Here is a 16,629-nt window from a genome sequence, read left to right as displayed (position 1 = left end):
TTGCTGGTAAATAGCTCAGAAAAAGCTCAAGCTCAGAAGCTGGGATTTAACATCTCGGTATCTCTCTAAACTGGCAAGGGGAGTAGATGTGATGTGAGCTGGTTATTCATCATGTGGGCAGTGGCTCAGTACCACAGGCATATCGTTACTAGGTGTATCTAAGCACATATGTAAGCACAGCTGATACTGTGTGGTACTAAGGAATTAGGACCTCAGGTTCTCACAGCATTCATGATACAAGTGTTGAGGTGCTTGGCCCCACTGTCTGCCTAGCCATGCTGTTCTCCCAAACCCCCAGCTGCCTCCTACTCTGTGCCTCCTCAGGGGCTTGATCTCACTGAGGAGCTGGGACTTACTCAGTCCCTTCAGTAGGGAAAGATAGGTTGGATGCTTTTGGCCCATTACCATGCCTGTGGTGGGCTTCCCCTGTGTCCTAAGAGCAGGGGGATGGAAGGGTTCAGTGGCAGAGAAAAGTCTTAGGGCAGACGGTGCTGGTAGAGAGGACTTTATTCCTGAGAGAAAGAATAGAGGGTGGGGTGCCTGCCACTGCACACCTAGTCTGGAGTGACAGCCCTCGGGCAGAGTCATAGTCTCATCGAGACCAGACTGACTGGAGCAAAGGGTTATGAGGAGGTACACCTTAAGTCTTTCACCTAGAGTATGATACCACAGCCCTGGCTGATGGCATAATAGGCTTGATGACCTGTCACAAAGGTTGGGATATGATGTTGCTGGATGTGAACCAGCCATCTCTGGCTGGTACATTGTGCAAAACTCCGAAAGGTGGCCTGGGTGATACATACTGAAGGTGGCCTGGGTGATACATACAAATTTCACTTTGAAAGAAATGATCTGGTTTTATCCTTCAAAATATTCTACCTGACGAGTGAGTCAGTGAGTGACTCACCTGGTCTGCCCTTCCAGCAGCTCACAGCTGTCATAGAAGGTGTTTTTTGCCCAGGTGTTTGTGGTCTAACCACAGCCCTGCTGCTGCTACTGGCAGGGAAAATGAGGTGGCAGCAAAGCTGAGTCAAACCCTGGGCATTTGAAGGAGGAGGCAAACCCAAGGGAGTGCCACATTGTTCCCACTGGCATGTGTTTTTCCCTTGGCTAACACTGAGAGCTCTGCAGTGTCTGTGCAGCCCTATGGTGCTGTCAGCAGCTTTCTGAGGACCAGGGTCCCTAGAGTGCCAGCCCCACTCCTGCTGGGCAAGGCTGCAGATGTGATGTGCACAAAGTGATGTGCTCCTCTCCTCACAGAAGATGTGGACAAGCAGTCACCTGGGTCACCTTCATTACTAGTTTGGGAATTTTATCCAGCCTGCCTTTAACCACAATCCTGACTGAACATGTCATTAACAAGAAACTGAAATCGGTTTGAGTCTGCATCCCTCTGTCTTGTCACTTTGAGTCACTAACCAGCAATGGCTTTCCTTATTGCAGGAGTGCGAGAGAGCAGGAGAGCACTAGCAGATGGTCTTGGAGGAAAGCATGTTCAAAAACCCAAGGGACTTCATTTTCTCTCTTACTGGGAGTTAGAAGTTACTTACCTATTTAGGCTTTGCTCTAAAATGCTGCCTTAAACATTGTCAGGGAAATGACATCACATCAAAAATATGAGTGTGATGTTGTGTGTGTTTACTACAATTTACTTGCACTATTTAAAAGAAAAACTCTAGTGATTATAAAATAAAGCCTGAATATTAAGAGCATGATGCCAAAAAAACATCCTGTACATCAAAACAGTAATTACCAGTGGGGCTGGAACAAAAGAGCAGAGGGACAATTTTGGGCAAAGGAGCTTTGCTGGCTGAGAGGGAAGATGGGGCTGCCCAGTGTTCCAAACAAGAGTCAGGATCTGTGGACACTGCCTGATTACTGGTGGGAGGACAGACAGTTCACCCTCAGAGCTGTGAGGCTGTGGGAGAGGAGCCGTGGTGCTCATAGCAAAGGGTGCAGGAATCAGGGAGCCAAGTGGCAGGCAGGGCACTGCCCTCCTCGGAGCTGGGAGCTGCTCCCTGCCCGGGCTGAGGCATGCAGCCAAGTGCTTTCTGCCTGCAAGTCTCTCTCCTCCCTTGGCCTCCGTCCATTGCTTTCCACAGGGGACCCTAAGGGAAGGACTTGGCTGGCCCCAATGCCTTGTTCATCTCCCTGTTGATATCCACAGAGCTTATTGCCCTTGTGTTTGCTTTAGTTGGGGAGCACAGGGAAGGAAGACTGACTGGTCCATGGTCTCTCCTCATATTCCAGGCAGGCAAGTGTCTTGCCATGGCTCAGAATAGGTTGCATCAGGCCTGAACTGGGGAATTGAGCTTTTCAGGCTTAATATGCTTTCCTGAAGGAGAGGTGTTGATTTGCATTGTTTCCCATGACATTTGTAGTACAGGAAAAATAAGTTTACAATGGTTGGTGTGACTGGAGCTCACTCAGGGTCCTGACTTACTGGCTCGGACTTGGTGAAACCTTGCTCACAGAGCTGAGGTCCAGGTGTGGGACAGATCAAAGTCCTTCTCTGCCTTCCCTGCTTCTCAGAATTGGGTCTCTGCCTCCCTCCTCGCTGACTTTGATCCATTTTGGTCAATTCTTGCATTTGCACTAGGAAATGAGTGATTTCTCCTACAGAGTACGGAGACAGGGTTGATAGCAGGGGATGTTGTGGGGTTTAGGGACTGACAAGAGATTGAGGTTAACTGGATGGGACCTTTGCTTGGCTCAGCCACAGGTTCCCAGAGAGCCTTGGATGCTTCACAGTTTAAAAATCTATAAAACAGGGTTGGACTTAAAGCAGATGCTGTCAATCAATCATGTGGTAAGCCCAACATGGGAACTGCTGGCTTGCATCATACACAGTTTAGACTAGATGACTAGACTCTTTGCCTATATCAATAATTCCTAAACATGATTAGTTTCTCTTTGAGGAGTCTAAAGATTTGCTTTGTTGATTTATGTGATTTTTTTTTCATTTATCAACTAAGCCACTGGGCAAAGAGATACCAGTCATTTCAGAGGTCATCAGGGCAAGTGGGGGCAACCTTTGTATTGCAGCTGAACTTGGGTCCATTTCTTGTAGCAGCAGTGAGGATCTCGGATGTTTCTGCAAACTGTTCTGTTTTCTGCTGTGACTGCTGAGTTAGGTCTTGTGAGGGAACTCAGCTCCTTCTGCTCTGGTGGTGCATATACACATGCACCTGCATGGTGGAATAGAGCAGGAGTAAATCAGTGCAAGCAGCAGCCTTGTAGCAGCATAGATGTGATTCTTGTGCATGATAATAGAGGACAGTTTCATGTGGTCTGAGCAAGTCATAAGCAGAGCTTCCTTTTCACACATTGTAGGCAGAGGAGGAAAGACCACTGAAGCCAGACCACTGTGAAGTAACGGCGATGTAGCCTGACAGGTGCTGACACCAAGCAATGATGGAAGTACTGCCATGAAAGTTGGTTTGCAAGGATTTACAGTGTTCTTTAAATATTGAGCATATGGCACGAGTACCTTGTTTGCCTAGACAGGGTGATGCAATACACAATGATCTGCTGATGTCAATAGATTTCTTATATTGCAAGCCAAATAGGGATTAGGAAACAAACCTGGAACCCTGGCCCATTTTTACTATCTATCTTCCCATGCCTCTGTGCCAGATCTTTGGCCTTACTGTTTTGAACCTCATATTCAAACCAGCCTATAATTGCAGCCTTACCTGTAGCCAAGGCCTCCTCTCCTGGCAGGCTTTCCTCTTGCTTTCCTCCTTCCTTTTCTCTTTTACTTAATGTCTGCTTTAGTTTGCAAGGCTTGTCTGCAAGGAGGAGTCTGTTCATTAACAGCCCCCTTTCTCTCCCTCCAGAGCTGTACAAAACGATTACCTGTTTGCAGCAGATATTCTTTATGTGGTCCTGAGTGTGAAGCTGATGTTAGGCTTGATATTCTGTATCTGTGTGTATTCATGAAGCAAGTGGTTTGCAGGTGTGCTTAATAACTTCTGCCAAAATCAGGCATGGCCACCTCTGGCAGTGCTCACAGCAGGCCACGACCATGGCAGGGACCAGGGTGCAGTTTGTATGGCAGGACAGTACATCAGAGACAAATGTTACAGTAAGGGATTTTTTAGACTATTTCAACCGCCTAGTTTTGTGTTTATGTTAGTTTGAATTCTTTAACTACTTAATATTTTGGGTAAAAGAAGGCTGTTAAAAATCACAAATCCATCTTTTAAATGAGTTACTCAAAATTGCAATATGGCAAAATGGCAGACTGTAGAGAGGCTAAACTTTGAGAGCTGCAGAGAGGAGTCAAGTGCAGAGTCAAAATTAAAAGTAACTCAATACTTGTCTTTCCCCTTGCTTTCTGAATGAAAACATTTCAGGCCCCTTTTATCTGTCGCAGCAAATAAAACCACTTTGTACTAAAAGGTGGGTAGTATATGAATATTTTGATTTTAAAGTGCTTGAGCAACCCATGGGAAATATTTATTAGATTTCATCACTGATGATGGAAAGTAGTTTTCATGATGTTTTTAGAAGACTGACTGTAACTAAGCTTTTAAGGAATGCTGGCTCTGTATACTGCCTTACATGCTTTTGAAAGCTTTTCCTACAGATGAGTAATTTGCCTTGTGTGATTAGATAACCTGTGCAGGTAAGACAGAACTTACCTTGCAGGTATTAAGTATATCTACTTACTCCTGTGCTCTCATAGTGTTAGGACTTGGTGAATCTTGTTTCCACACCTTTGTGGCTCTAGCACCGCAGTGACATAATCACTGTCAGTGTTTGCTTTAAGCTTGTCAATAGTGGTGCAAGGGGCACTAATTGGCACTTCTGTTGGTACCTTCTCCAAGAGAGGGAAAACTGAACAGGCTGTGGAGTCTGCACTGTGCTCCAAAGGTGGCAGAGGACAGAGACATGCTGGCAGGTCAGTCTGAGGAAAGCTGATGCTGCTATTACTTGGTCTATAAACAAAGAACTTCTGTTTCCAAAGCCATGGAAGCCCAGCCTTTTTTCAAGCTGTGACTCTGTCTGAAAAACAAGCCTGGACCCAGTTGGGTGAGTGATCTGCATAGGCACCAGTGCAGTTTGCCCACAGTTCCTCTCAGCCTCTCCAGATTAGGCATCACAGACATCAACCAGGTCCATCAGTGACATCCAGCAGAGCAAACCACAGTGTGGGCTCAGCACTGACTTCTGTCCCAGAATAACAGGAAGGGCACAGCAGTTAGCTGGCTTTGGACCCATCACACATGTTGAGGGGATCAGTTTTGTTTGTTGAAATTAATTACCCGAGAGCTGGTAGGAAGGCAGTAGGGACTCACAGGGCAGCCTTTGCCTTGAATTCATGTTTTGTTAAAGGGCTCATTTTAAGGTGTAGGGTGTCCCGCCCAGCCTGTCATGCTGTTCCACTGTGTAATTACCCTCACAGCTTGGGAGCAGCAGCGTCTTCCCGCGCTCAGTTCAACTAACCAACTCCCCACTGCTGAATCTCATTATGTCTTTGTCAGCAAAGCTGATAAACATTTCCTCCCACCCTCAGCTCTGTTTCTTCCCCCACCTCACAACACTTTGCCATGTGCAAGTTAGACCTGGTTGCTTTACTACTTGTCTGTTTTGAAAGATACTTCCACACTATTATCACAGGAGCAATGGGGAACATGTACTCAAATAAAGAATTTAGTAATGTAGATATTTAATTTTTTTAAGTGGCTAAGTGAGGGATTAGTTCTTTGGATTTCTGTATTTTTATAATCCACAAGGTAGCTGAAGAGAACAGTTAGAATTGTTCCATGCTTTCCAGCAAGGGACGTAAATTTCCCATGATAATTAGTTTGAGCATGTATCAGCTTGGTTTCTTGGGAGAAAAGGAACATTTGCTCTTCCAGGAAACATTTTCAGTGCCATCAGTCTAAGAATAGCAATCTTCTTCATGTTTCTTCTCAAATTTCAGAAGTATGGTGGCTTATCTTTTATTGTGCTGCAGTACGGAGATTATTTTAGATGAAATACCACTCTGTTCTGCTGAAGCTTGAACACTTATAGTGCCTCATTCTGTGGTTTTCTTTTTTTTTCCCCATAACCAAACTTAATTCACAAATAAAGAAATTTGTGCCTTGAAGATGGCCTCTTGGAGCACATCAGTTCCTTGATGACCCCAAAGGGAACAGCAGTGCTGAAACAGTTCAAGTGGCAAACAACTCCCTGGTTACGAACTTAAGCACTGAAACAAAATCCTACAGTTCCAGTGACAACTTCCAAGAACAGAGCCAAAGCTCCAGTGCTGTGGCCTAGGAGATGACTATCACTGCAGTGCTGGTGGAGCCAGCACAGCTCCCTGCAAAGCACAGAGGGCCAGTGCCAGTTTAACAGGGACTGCCTGGAGTGTTGCAGAGTAAAGGTTGCAGAGCAAAGAGGTGAAGCTGTACCCTTGGCTTGGTCAAAAGAGAAGTGTTGGAAGCAGGACATTACCCGTAAAGAGCTTTTTGATCTGGAGCAGCTGTGAGGGTTGGGGTTTTTTTGTACCTCGGAGCATCATAGTTGGTGGAAGGTTGGATATCTAAGCTACCCCTCTGGTACCCAGAGTGGACACCAAGACTGCCACAGTGTCCACTGCTCAACCTATCACATCCTGCTGGGGAGCAGCAGTGGAGGGACCAGAATCCACAATCCATCCAAAAAGCCATGATCTAGGGGGTCCTGGGCCACTGCCATACCTCCTTAAATCCCTCTGGGAATAGTAGAGACCAGGCATAAGCAGGTTGGCCCTCCTCACCCTGCACCAATCACACAGAGGGGCTGCAGGGTCCAGCCCTCCCAGGGCAGGAGCATTTTTGGCCAGAGCAATGTGTGTACTTCTTTTCTCCACTGCCTGACAACCACCTTGGTCCTCCAAGAGGATAAGAGAGAACTTTAGAAGGAAGCCAACTGTTATTTATGCACATTTTAAATATATTTTGTTCAGATGCACATCTCTGGCACGCTTGTTTAGAAAAGTTGTAACAGTATCTGGCTTCTCTTTGGTCTTGTGTAGAAGAGGAGGAAGTTTTCATCTGTGCCTTTAAAAAAAACCCGCATCTCTGCCAAGATGTATTAGGAGAGCTGTAAAAAAGGAGTCATCCTGTTCCAGGATGGCAAGGCTTATGTAACAGGGAAATCCTAGCAAAAAGATACTCCCCCACCCTGCGCACACTTTTCCAAGGCACATGGCACTCCAGGGTTTTCAGTCACTTGATTTGTATTTTGATCACATCTGCCACTGGTTTATTCAGATGTATTTACAAATACGTACTTCCATATTACCCTTATTTGCACATGCCATAGAACATCTTTATAAAATGCAGCACAGCCTTCACCTCATCACAAGGATCTTTAAATAAAATATATTGTAAAGTGCCAGATATAATTCTTTTAAAAACACAGTTCTCATTAAAACAGACACTTGGCCACTGCCTTAGCAGCTTTGTATACTGATACACTTTTAGCACAAGTCTATTTCTGTCAGGTGAGCGGGAGGCTGTCATACTACCCCTCTAGCTCTCCAGTTTCAAGTCCAAAGGCTTTAGAAAGGGAGGCAGAGGCAGATTGTCCAGAGCCTCTGGGAAATGTTCAGGTGAAATGGTCCTGATCAAGACACGCATGGCTCCGACAAACAGTGATGGGGGAGCTAAGCCCACGAGGCACTGGAACCTGTTCTCCCCCAGGAGGTCCTGCCACTGCTGCCGGTTGTCCAACAGTTGCTGTTTCATTGCAAACTGGAAGTCCTGAGGCACGAAGAAGAAGAGGCAGTCGAGGCAGAGAAGCTTGGCACGCATGTTAGCCGCCGGCATGTGGGAAATCTGCTGCAGGAGGGTGTCGAGGGGGGTGTTCCCGGCGCTATCCCGCAGGCAGGGCGACGCTCCGTGCCCGAGCAGCAGGAGGAGGCACTCGGGACGCACCAGCTCGCAGGACACGTGCAGGGCTGTCTGGCCGCCCTCGACGCGACCACAGCCCCGGCGGTCCAGGTGGCCGGCTCTGTCGCCCGGCGGGAAGGCTTGGATGGCCTTGAGGATTCGGAAGAGGACCCGAACCCGGTTGTAGCGGACGGCCATGGCCAGGTGCGGGGCCGACTGGCAGCAGCTGAAGCTTTGGCTGGGCACGGACAGGGCGCTCTGGGGGAACTTAGTCAGCAGGTGCCGGGCGTAGGGCTGGTGGTCGTGCACCAGCGCGTACAGCAGCGCCTCCGAGGGCGAGTACACGCTCACCTTGCCCCCGTCCTCCCAGTGGAAGACCTCCATGGTCCGCATGTCCTCCAGGAACCAGACGGGCAGCAGGTCCCTGACTGCCTGGTAGAAGGCGAAGGAGGATTTCTTGCACTGCTTCTGGGACTCGGCGCCGCAGCCGCCGACCCACCGGACGCTCCAGGGCATGGCGGGCGGGGGGGCTCCGCCGGGGGCTGCCTCCCACCATCGGCCTGGACCTGCGGGGACGGACTGCGGTCAGTACCGGGCGGCCGGGATTCCCGGACCGGGATTACCCGGGGGGCTGCGGCGGGGGCTGCGGCCGGGATTCCCCGGGACTGCGGCCGGGATCGCCCGGGGGACTGCGGCCGGGATCCCCGGGCTAGCCGGCGCGGGGCACTGGGAGCCGCCGCGGCGCCCCGGTGCAGGAGACATCCGCATCCCGATGCACGGGATCTCCGTCCCTCCTTCCCTCCCTCCCCTCGGTACACCGGACGCCCATGTCCCCGCCACCCGGCAGAGGGGAACGGCCTCCCCATAGGGCACAGGACGCCCATGTTCCTGGCGCACAGAACCCGGTACACGGAAACGACCTCCCCGCGGCGCGCAGGACGCTCCCGTCCCTGGAGCACGGCCACCCGCTGCGGGGGAGCGGCCTCCCCGGCGGGCACACCAGGGCCCCCCGCCGCCCCGGTCCCCGCCCCGCTCACCTGCCGCCCGTGCCGCCGGTGCCGTGTCCGCCGCGGGGCCGGAGCGGGAGCGCCGCGCGCCGCCGCGGGGCCCTTTTATCTGCCCCCCCCCGCCCCGCCCGGCGGTGAAGGTCGGTCAGGACCGGGGAACTGTCCGGCCGCCGCCCATTGGCCGCCGCCGCGGCGCCCCGCGCGCCCATTGGCTGCGCAGGGAGGACGGGGCCCGGCGCCGGCGCGTGCGTCACGGGAGGCGAAGTTCCAAGAAACTTGGCCGAGGGCGCGGAGTCCCGCGGGGCGGGGCGGGAATGCCGCGGGGCGGGTGCAGCGACCGGGCATGGAGGGGCCGGGGCACGGGGGCGTGGGGGTCCCGAGGGCGGGGGGGTCGGGGGTCTGCGGGCACGGGAGCCCAGGAACATGGGAACCCAGGGATATGGGGTCCCGGGGATATGGTATCCTGGGGATATGGGGTCCCAGGGACATGGGGTCTTAGGGAAATTTGGGTCCCGGGAATGTGGGGTCCTGAGGTCCCAGAGGTATAAGTCCAGGTACGTGATGTCCAGGGACACGGGGTGCTGGGGAGAAGGGATGCACAGAGCAGAGAGCAGAGAATCCCTGGGTCATGGGGTCCCGAGTCCGTGGCCAGGGCACGCCAGGACCTGGACGCATGAGTCGAGGGCACTTGGTGCCTGTGCAAGGGGCTGCGGGACAGCCAGGCTCCTGGGGGCAGGACATAGGTGCCAGTGTCACACCCCCACCCGCCCTGGCAGCGCCCAGCCTGGCCTGTGCCAGCCCTCGGCTTGCCCTGCCCGCCCCAGTGGGTGGCTCTGGCGGAGCCTGGCACTGCCCTTCGGCCGGAGCACGTGTGTGCACATGTGCACCTTGCTAAACTTGTGGCTCTCCTATTTCTCACAGAGTGACATTTGCCTTGCACAGAAGAGTGAGGACTTAGTCATGGCATGGGGTGAGGCTGGCACTGCCCACAGCCCTGCACCAAGGACTCCCCTTGGGCGCCTGCAGTCCCTTGACCCTAAAATGTGTGTGTACGGGTAACAGCCATGCACTGGGAAAGCAAGTGCTGGCATTACTGGGATCTGCTCTCTCATAAGGGCTCCTTACTGATAGCAAATCCTGTGATCTGCTCCATCCTTATCTCCCCCAAGCGAGTTCAGAGCATTTCCCTCTTTCTCAGTGTGTGTTTAACCCCAGAGTCTGTCTCACTTGAAGTCATTGTCCTCTCAGTCAGGAGATCAGACTCTGCAGGTGAGCGATGCCAGTCAGTGATGAGTTCATGGCTAACAGCTCTGGTTTCTTCATCCTTGGGGTCCCTCCAGCCTTCCCCTCACCAGCATGCAGCTGCTGTTTGCTGCTGGAATGGGAGACACTCTCCATACAAACACGACCTGTGCTTGTGCACAGTGTGGGGGATTGCCAGGTGTGGGCTGAAAAGCACAGCTTCCCTGCAGCCCTCCCTGTGGAGCTGCTCAGTGGGAAGGGAGGGAGATCACAGCAGACTCTCAGCCCTTCCCTTGAGCCTGATGAGCCTGAAGCTGGTGAGGAACAGCTGTCCTCTTTGTCATGCCTCTTCTGAACCACCATTCAGCCAGGGAAACAATGCTGAAACTGTGCTTGCTTTGCTTTGTGACTTCTTCCCCACAACGTGATGCCCACACCAAACCCCAGGGGTCTCTGTGAGGGGATGAGGCAGGAAGGTGAGCCAGGCAGGACACTGCCCGCCACTGCCACACTTAGAAACTCTTGGTGACTACATCTGAGGGGAGGTAATAAAAGAAGGATAACATGCACTGAGCTGCTTTGCTGGAGGGAATTACGTCCAGTGTTTGTCAGCACGATTCGTCATCCGAGGATCCCCGTGGAACCACCACAGCTTGTGGCATCTTGGATGTCAGCCATGGCACGGAAAATCCTCTTTCACTGCTCGTTTCCGATTCCAGGTGAAAACTCATTAAAGGCAGCCGCTTCACCACTCCCTGCTCTCGTGAGGGCACTCCCCTGTCAGTCACATTCTATCACTGCAGGCATGGGACAATTTGTAGCAAAGTGTAGGATCAAAACAAATGGCTTAAAAATAGCGAATTCTACAGCCCTTCCTTCGTGTCTGCCACAGCCTCACCTGCCTGTACCTTACCTGCCCGCTGCTGATGGCAGCAGTACCTGCCACATCTCTGTGTGCCACCTGCTCTGGGAGATGGCCTTGCCCAACTGTGAATCCTAAATCCTTTTCTAGCCGTTGCCAGGACATTGTCATTGATTTGGATGTCCAGTGTAGTGACACGCCAGGTTGCCCAACTCTTTCTACTCATCATCCACACATGCCTGGGCAAGCCAAGTGGTGTTGGGAGCCCAAAGGCAGGGGATTAGCATAGCTGCAAAGCAAATTGGCTTTTGTGTAGGAAATTAATGTCTTTGGTGTGAAAATGGGACTTTTTTTTGCAGGCCAAGTATTCCTATGGAGGTAGGGGGAAAAGTTAAAACCACAGGGTGCTTTGGACTCCAGCACTGGCTTACAAACAGGCTGAAGTGTGCTGAGTCCTTGCAGCCTCACAGCCAGGTAAGCCATAGGCTGGCCTCTGTTTGCAAAATGTATTTGTCACATATATTCAAAGTGGGAGCCTGCCTGTAGGAAAGGCAGCCTGTTTGTGAGTTGCACTGGTTTACATTTGCCTCCAAAATTGTTTATAGAGTGCACAGCACCAGTCATGAAACAGGACAGGCCAGAAAGGTTTCAGTTTTGTGATAATATTTTTTTTGCACAGTCTCCTGGACATGACTTTCTTGTTTGAAATCCAGCCTGGTTTTAATCACTTTGAATTAAGTAACTGATCTTATTACTGATCCGACTATGAGAGGGCTTATCACAGGTTCCTTGGCACATGATGAAGATTACTCCATCGGTGCAACCACATCAGGGTAATGTGACGTGTCCTCTCAGAGCTATATTTGTCTTCACCCTCCTCTGGGACCTTGATCCTTTGGTTTCTCCAGCCAGTGACCAACTAAAACCCTCTTAATGCTACGGAAACCCCAACCACGTAATGGGGCAAAGGGAAAAGCTCTGCCATTTCTTGTTGCAGACGTCATTTGCTTCCTAAGGCTTTCATTAAATTGAGGGCAGGATCACACTGACTTAATGAGCATGGTTGTGGGTGTAATTAAAAGCAAAGTGGAAATAAGCAGAATCAGGGAGCACACTGAACATGGTTAATGTTTAGCGCTAGGTTTGAGCATGAGATGAAAGATGGGCAAAGAGTACACCCCTCATTCTTGAATAGGGCTGAAGGATATGGGATTTACTACAGTTCTTGCAAGGATTTTGTGTGTGGGTTTGGCTGAACATTTACCAGTGTCCCCTCAGGGGAAGGCAGGCTCAGGTCCGAAGGTCAACAGAGTTCAAACAAGAGCTCCAGACCCTTGGTGAGCTGGAGCAGCACAGCTGCCACTTTGCTTTAAGCCTTCTGGGATCTTCATCAGGAAGTCAGATAGAAATGCCTAATGTCCTGTTTAGCTAAAATTAAACATCTTCAGAGAGAAGTAGGGAACAATAAAAGTCAGGGGTTTGCAGCAAGGGCACTGGGCTGGAATATGCTGTATGTCCTCCTCTCACTGAGGGTACATCACTGATACCCAGCATCCTGTGTGCAGAAGGGATGCAGTAATGCTGCTTCAACTGTCTTGCTTTAGCTGGTGAGTTATTCAGGTCATGGATCATATGCGAGTATATAATTTTGGTCCTTGAGGCCCTGGTTCTGTGTGGGGAACCCTCTGCTTCCTGTATTAGAGAAGTCATCCTGTGGGAAGACAGGGCAGCTGGCAGTCATTAGACAGGATTTGTCCTCCTTTGGTGAGGACATGCCATGTGAGGAGGCGGATGGCAGCCCCAGGCAGTCTGTTCAGCTGGTGATGAATAATAGCTGTTGCTGACACCTCGTGGAAGCCTTACACAAATATTTTCTCCAGAAACCTTTTGGTTTTGTTTCTTCTGCTGCTGGTTCCCCACCTTAGGATTTCACCCTTTGCTTTGGTCATCTCTGGAGCACCCAGGTGGGAAGCAGCAGGGCCCTTGTCTGCCTGCAGCACCAGGGATGGGAAGGCAACCAAAGAAGGCTGCCCAGGGCTGTCCTTTTCCTCCTGGAAACAGTGGTGAGTGAGGTCTGTTCACCATGAATATCTGTTGCACATCAGATGCACAGAGGAGAGCACTCCCCTCCTATAACCAGCTGGGTCTGTAACACCCATCATGTACATGTCTTTTGTGTGTCTGTTTGCCCACCTCCGTTTTTCAGGCGAGCATATTGGCAAGTGGCTGTTACAAATCCCTGTGTCCTTCCATTTCACAATCTCAAATCACTTTGGAAAAGATACAGAAGATTTCCTCAAAGTGCAAAAAATGCTTTCATGTGAGAAACAAGACCACTGAAGAAGCTGCAGAGTGTCAGTGGTGATCTGGGTTGGGGCATTGCTCCTGTCTCCCTTTCTGGAAGTCTCAGACAACATCACTCCATCCAGGGGAGGAGTTGTGGCCTTAAACCTCGCCCTGTTCTCACTGCTCACCACCGCACTGTCTCTCGCAGCCCCCACCTCTTCTTCCATCTCAGTATTCATTTGTATTACAGTCACTCTTTACTTGCTTGACTTTGTATGAATCACCATTTCACACTGAGCCTGAGTTGCCCATAACCTCAGCTGCTTTGCTTTCTCTGCTGTGTTATAGGGCCAGCTCCATCCTGACCCATGGCATGAAAAAAGTATCAGCTTGGAAAAAACAAAGTAAGCAGGTCTTCTCTTGTTACTCTTGTTTCCTGGTTGCTGCTGAGTAAATTCCAAAAATCTGCATCCTAAATGATACTTGCAGGTTGCCCAGAGAGGATGAAGAGTCTCCTTCTCTGTAGATATTAAAAAGTTGTCGGGACTCAATTCTGAGTAATGTGTTCTAGGAGACTCTGAGCAGGGAGGTTGGACTAGATGACCTCAACTGGTCCCTTCCAACTTTACCCATTTGTAATTCTTGGGAGCCCAAGCGATGCTCTAATACACTTTGTATTGGAAAGGAAATGTCTCCACTGCCTCTGGAAGAACTGTATAGGGTGATGGTAGACCACTGTCAAAAATCAGTCCCAGCTGATGAGAAGCTGAATAAATGGCTTAACTGATGTCATGAATTTGTTGAGGCTGTCAGTGTCCACTGGTGGGATAACCCAATTTTTAAGGCTTTGAAACTTACTTATTATTCTGGTTCCTTGATAGAAGTGGTCTTGCAGAAGTGAGATGGGAGCAAGGTGATGAGATCCTTCAGCTTCACCTGGCTCACAAGCCCTCATGGATGCTCACAGGCTGTCATAAGTGTTCTTTTCACTCTGACTAGGTTCGTGGGCCACCCCTCATTAAGACTTGATTTTGACACCTGTAATAAAAGAGTTGCATTCATCCTTTTGGAAATTTAGGGAAACTCTCAGAGCTGCAGCCATGATTAAATTTCATCCAGCATATTACAGGAGGAAGCTGAAAAGTGTACTTGTCCCTTAAAAGACTGAAAAATACCCTTTGGGGAGCCTTTCTGTTTCATAAGCAAGCAGTCGAGAGGGGTCAGAGAGTGTCTGGTGCCTGTGGAGGATTTTGGCCTTCAGCTTGATGTTGGTTGTTAAAAATATTTTCCCAGATGTATTAATACAACCAGACTGGATTGCATCTGAGCTGAACATTGTGAGCCTGAGGCAGGACATAAATATAGAAGCAAAACAGCCTGACATAAGAGTCATCTGTCCTCTTGTACACAAGAAGTGAAGGGGAAAGAGAGGGAACTTATTCTGTTGCAATTTTTAGACACTTCCAGGAATTAGTCTGAGCCTCAGAGAGTGGCTGCACCAGGGTCCTGGGGCACAGAAGCCCCCACATATCCCTCTCTGAGCTCCTGGTGTGCTATGTCACAGGACTGCCCACTCAGCACATTTTTAACCCAGGGTTAGATTTGCCTAGACAAGGTCTGCAGTTGGGAATGACTATTTGTTTGATGTGTTTGCCTAACAGGATTACCCTTATCATAATGATAGAGCAACCTGGCCTTGGCAGAGCAAATCCCAAGGGCTCAGGGGGTCAAACCCTTGCCTCCATTGCCCCAAATATGCACAGCACAGCTTGTCTCTTATCATGCAATATCCAACTGTGCTTCAGTTGGCATTCAGATTTTGGAAAGAGCAATGCTGCCTGCTGACATCACACTTGGCATTTGTCTCTCCACACCTGAAGAAAAAAATCAATAATATTCAAAGGTTAGGAAAATGATGCAGTGTTTTACAATTAGAGAATGGGATGCCTTGCCTGGTGGGAATTGCTTTGAGCAGATGCCTGATTGAATTTAGTGCAAATTTATTGCCCTCTGTCTCTCTAAGAACCAAGATGTTGCTTGCTTTTGTATTATTTATCTTCAAATCATTACAAAATCATCTGTTCATCTGTAAAGTGTACATGTGATTATTACAGTTTGTTAACTTAAAAGACTTGAGGTAGGTGCAGGAAGAAATCTCGGCTTTCCCACAAATAAGTAGGATAAAGGCTTTGCTAAAGCAGAGCCTGACCCCACTGGTGATCGTCACCAAGGCTTATCCACTGCAGTTTCTGGCCAGGCTGGGGACACCTCCTGGCTCCCCATTGGTGTCATTTTAACCCCAGCACTTCTCAGGCCAGCTGACGTGAGCCTGTCCTTACCAACTCCTGGGCTATTTGTGGAAGCAGAACCTGCCGCTCGCTGTGTGCCGTTTCCAAAACAAGCAGGATCCTCTATTTATAATGTGCTATAATTGGCCTGAATGAAACCTGTGGTTCTTCAGGCTGTAGGGCTCCAGGACTGCTGATGCAGTGGCACCCTAATTCCAAGGGATGCTGCCAGGAATGCTGAAATGGCTCCACATGAAGCTGAGGGATGCGTAGGTACCCAGTGTGAGCGATGCGTTCACAGGCCCCTGGTTTCTGGAGCAGCCTGTACTTGTCAGGGCTGTGTAGATCCCCTTCGCTAAATGAGTTTTTGGGGGATGGAGCCTCTTTGGAGCAAAGCAGAGAGATATTTTTGTGCTGCAGAAGTTTCACTGTGTAGATGCTTGGGTTGCCACAGAGAGGATTACCTTTTTTCCCCAGGGCATTTATAGCTGGGATGTGAGCAGGGCTCTGCAACTCAGAAATTGTCTATTCAGCCATTGGGTCTAAATGATTCAAGTTCACCTGTGATTAGTGTACATGTAATTTTGGTGGGGTGTGTGGCTGTTCAGACCCTGCTGTTCAGCATGGAACTGTTCTGATCTCATAGATCATTGCAGGCCAAACTCCTGTCTAGGACAAAGCAAAGCAGCCACCTCACTTTTGCTCAGAGGCTGGTACATACAGTATAACGCTCACCCAAGGGTCATGTTTGATCTGGCTTTGCTGTAATAAACCCCTTCACCATGTGAACCATAAAACACAATAGATATAAGGCCAAGCAAAAAGATTAAAAAAGAATTGGCTATTGCTTTGCGTGTCCTAGAGGACTTATTTTTATTCCCTTTTGTTCATTCCCTCTGCTCTTGGCTGCTGCTGGGGCTGTTGAAATAACAAACAGGGATGAAGAAAGAGGGTAGCTCTGTCCTGAGCTTCCTTTGGTGGGAAGTGGCTGCGGTACAGCAGTTAACTCTAACGGCAACAGAAGCCTTCAAAGCTCCATGGCTTACATCCCAGCAGGAAACCTGTCTTGCTTT

General features: G+C 49.8%; 2 protein-coding genes across 2 annotated transcripts in view; one reads left to right on the top strand and one right to left on the bottom strand.

The window, feature by feature from the left end:
- TECPR2 (tectonin beta-propeller repeat containing 2) overlaps positions 1-16,629 on the top strand; it is a 106,509-nt gene that overhangs the window by 52,895 nt on the left and 36,985 nt on the right. The gene's annotated exons all lie outside the window — the stretch shown is intronic.
- ANKRD9 (ankyrin repeat domain 9) lies at positions 7,346-9,087 on the bottom strand. The gene is given in 3 exon segments (XM_071557484.1): positions 7,346-8,437; positions 8,909-9,011; positions 9,013-9,087. Coding segments are annotated over 3 exon segments (1,104 nt in total). The 3' UTR covers positions 7,346-7,511.

This window comes from Pithys albifrons, chromosome 6 (assembly GCF_047495875.1).
Source record: "Pithys albifrons albifrons isolate INPA30051 chromosome 6, PitAlb_v1, whole genome shotgun sequence".
NCBI classification, from domain to species: domain Eukaryota; kingdom Metazoa; phylum Chordata; class Aves; order Passeriformes; family Thamnophilidae; genus Pithys; species Pithys albifrons.
Note: the sequence above shows the minus strand (reverse complement) of the source record. Positions and strands in the feature narration are given on the sequence as shown.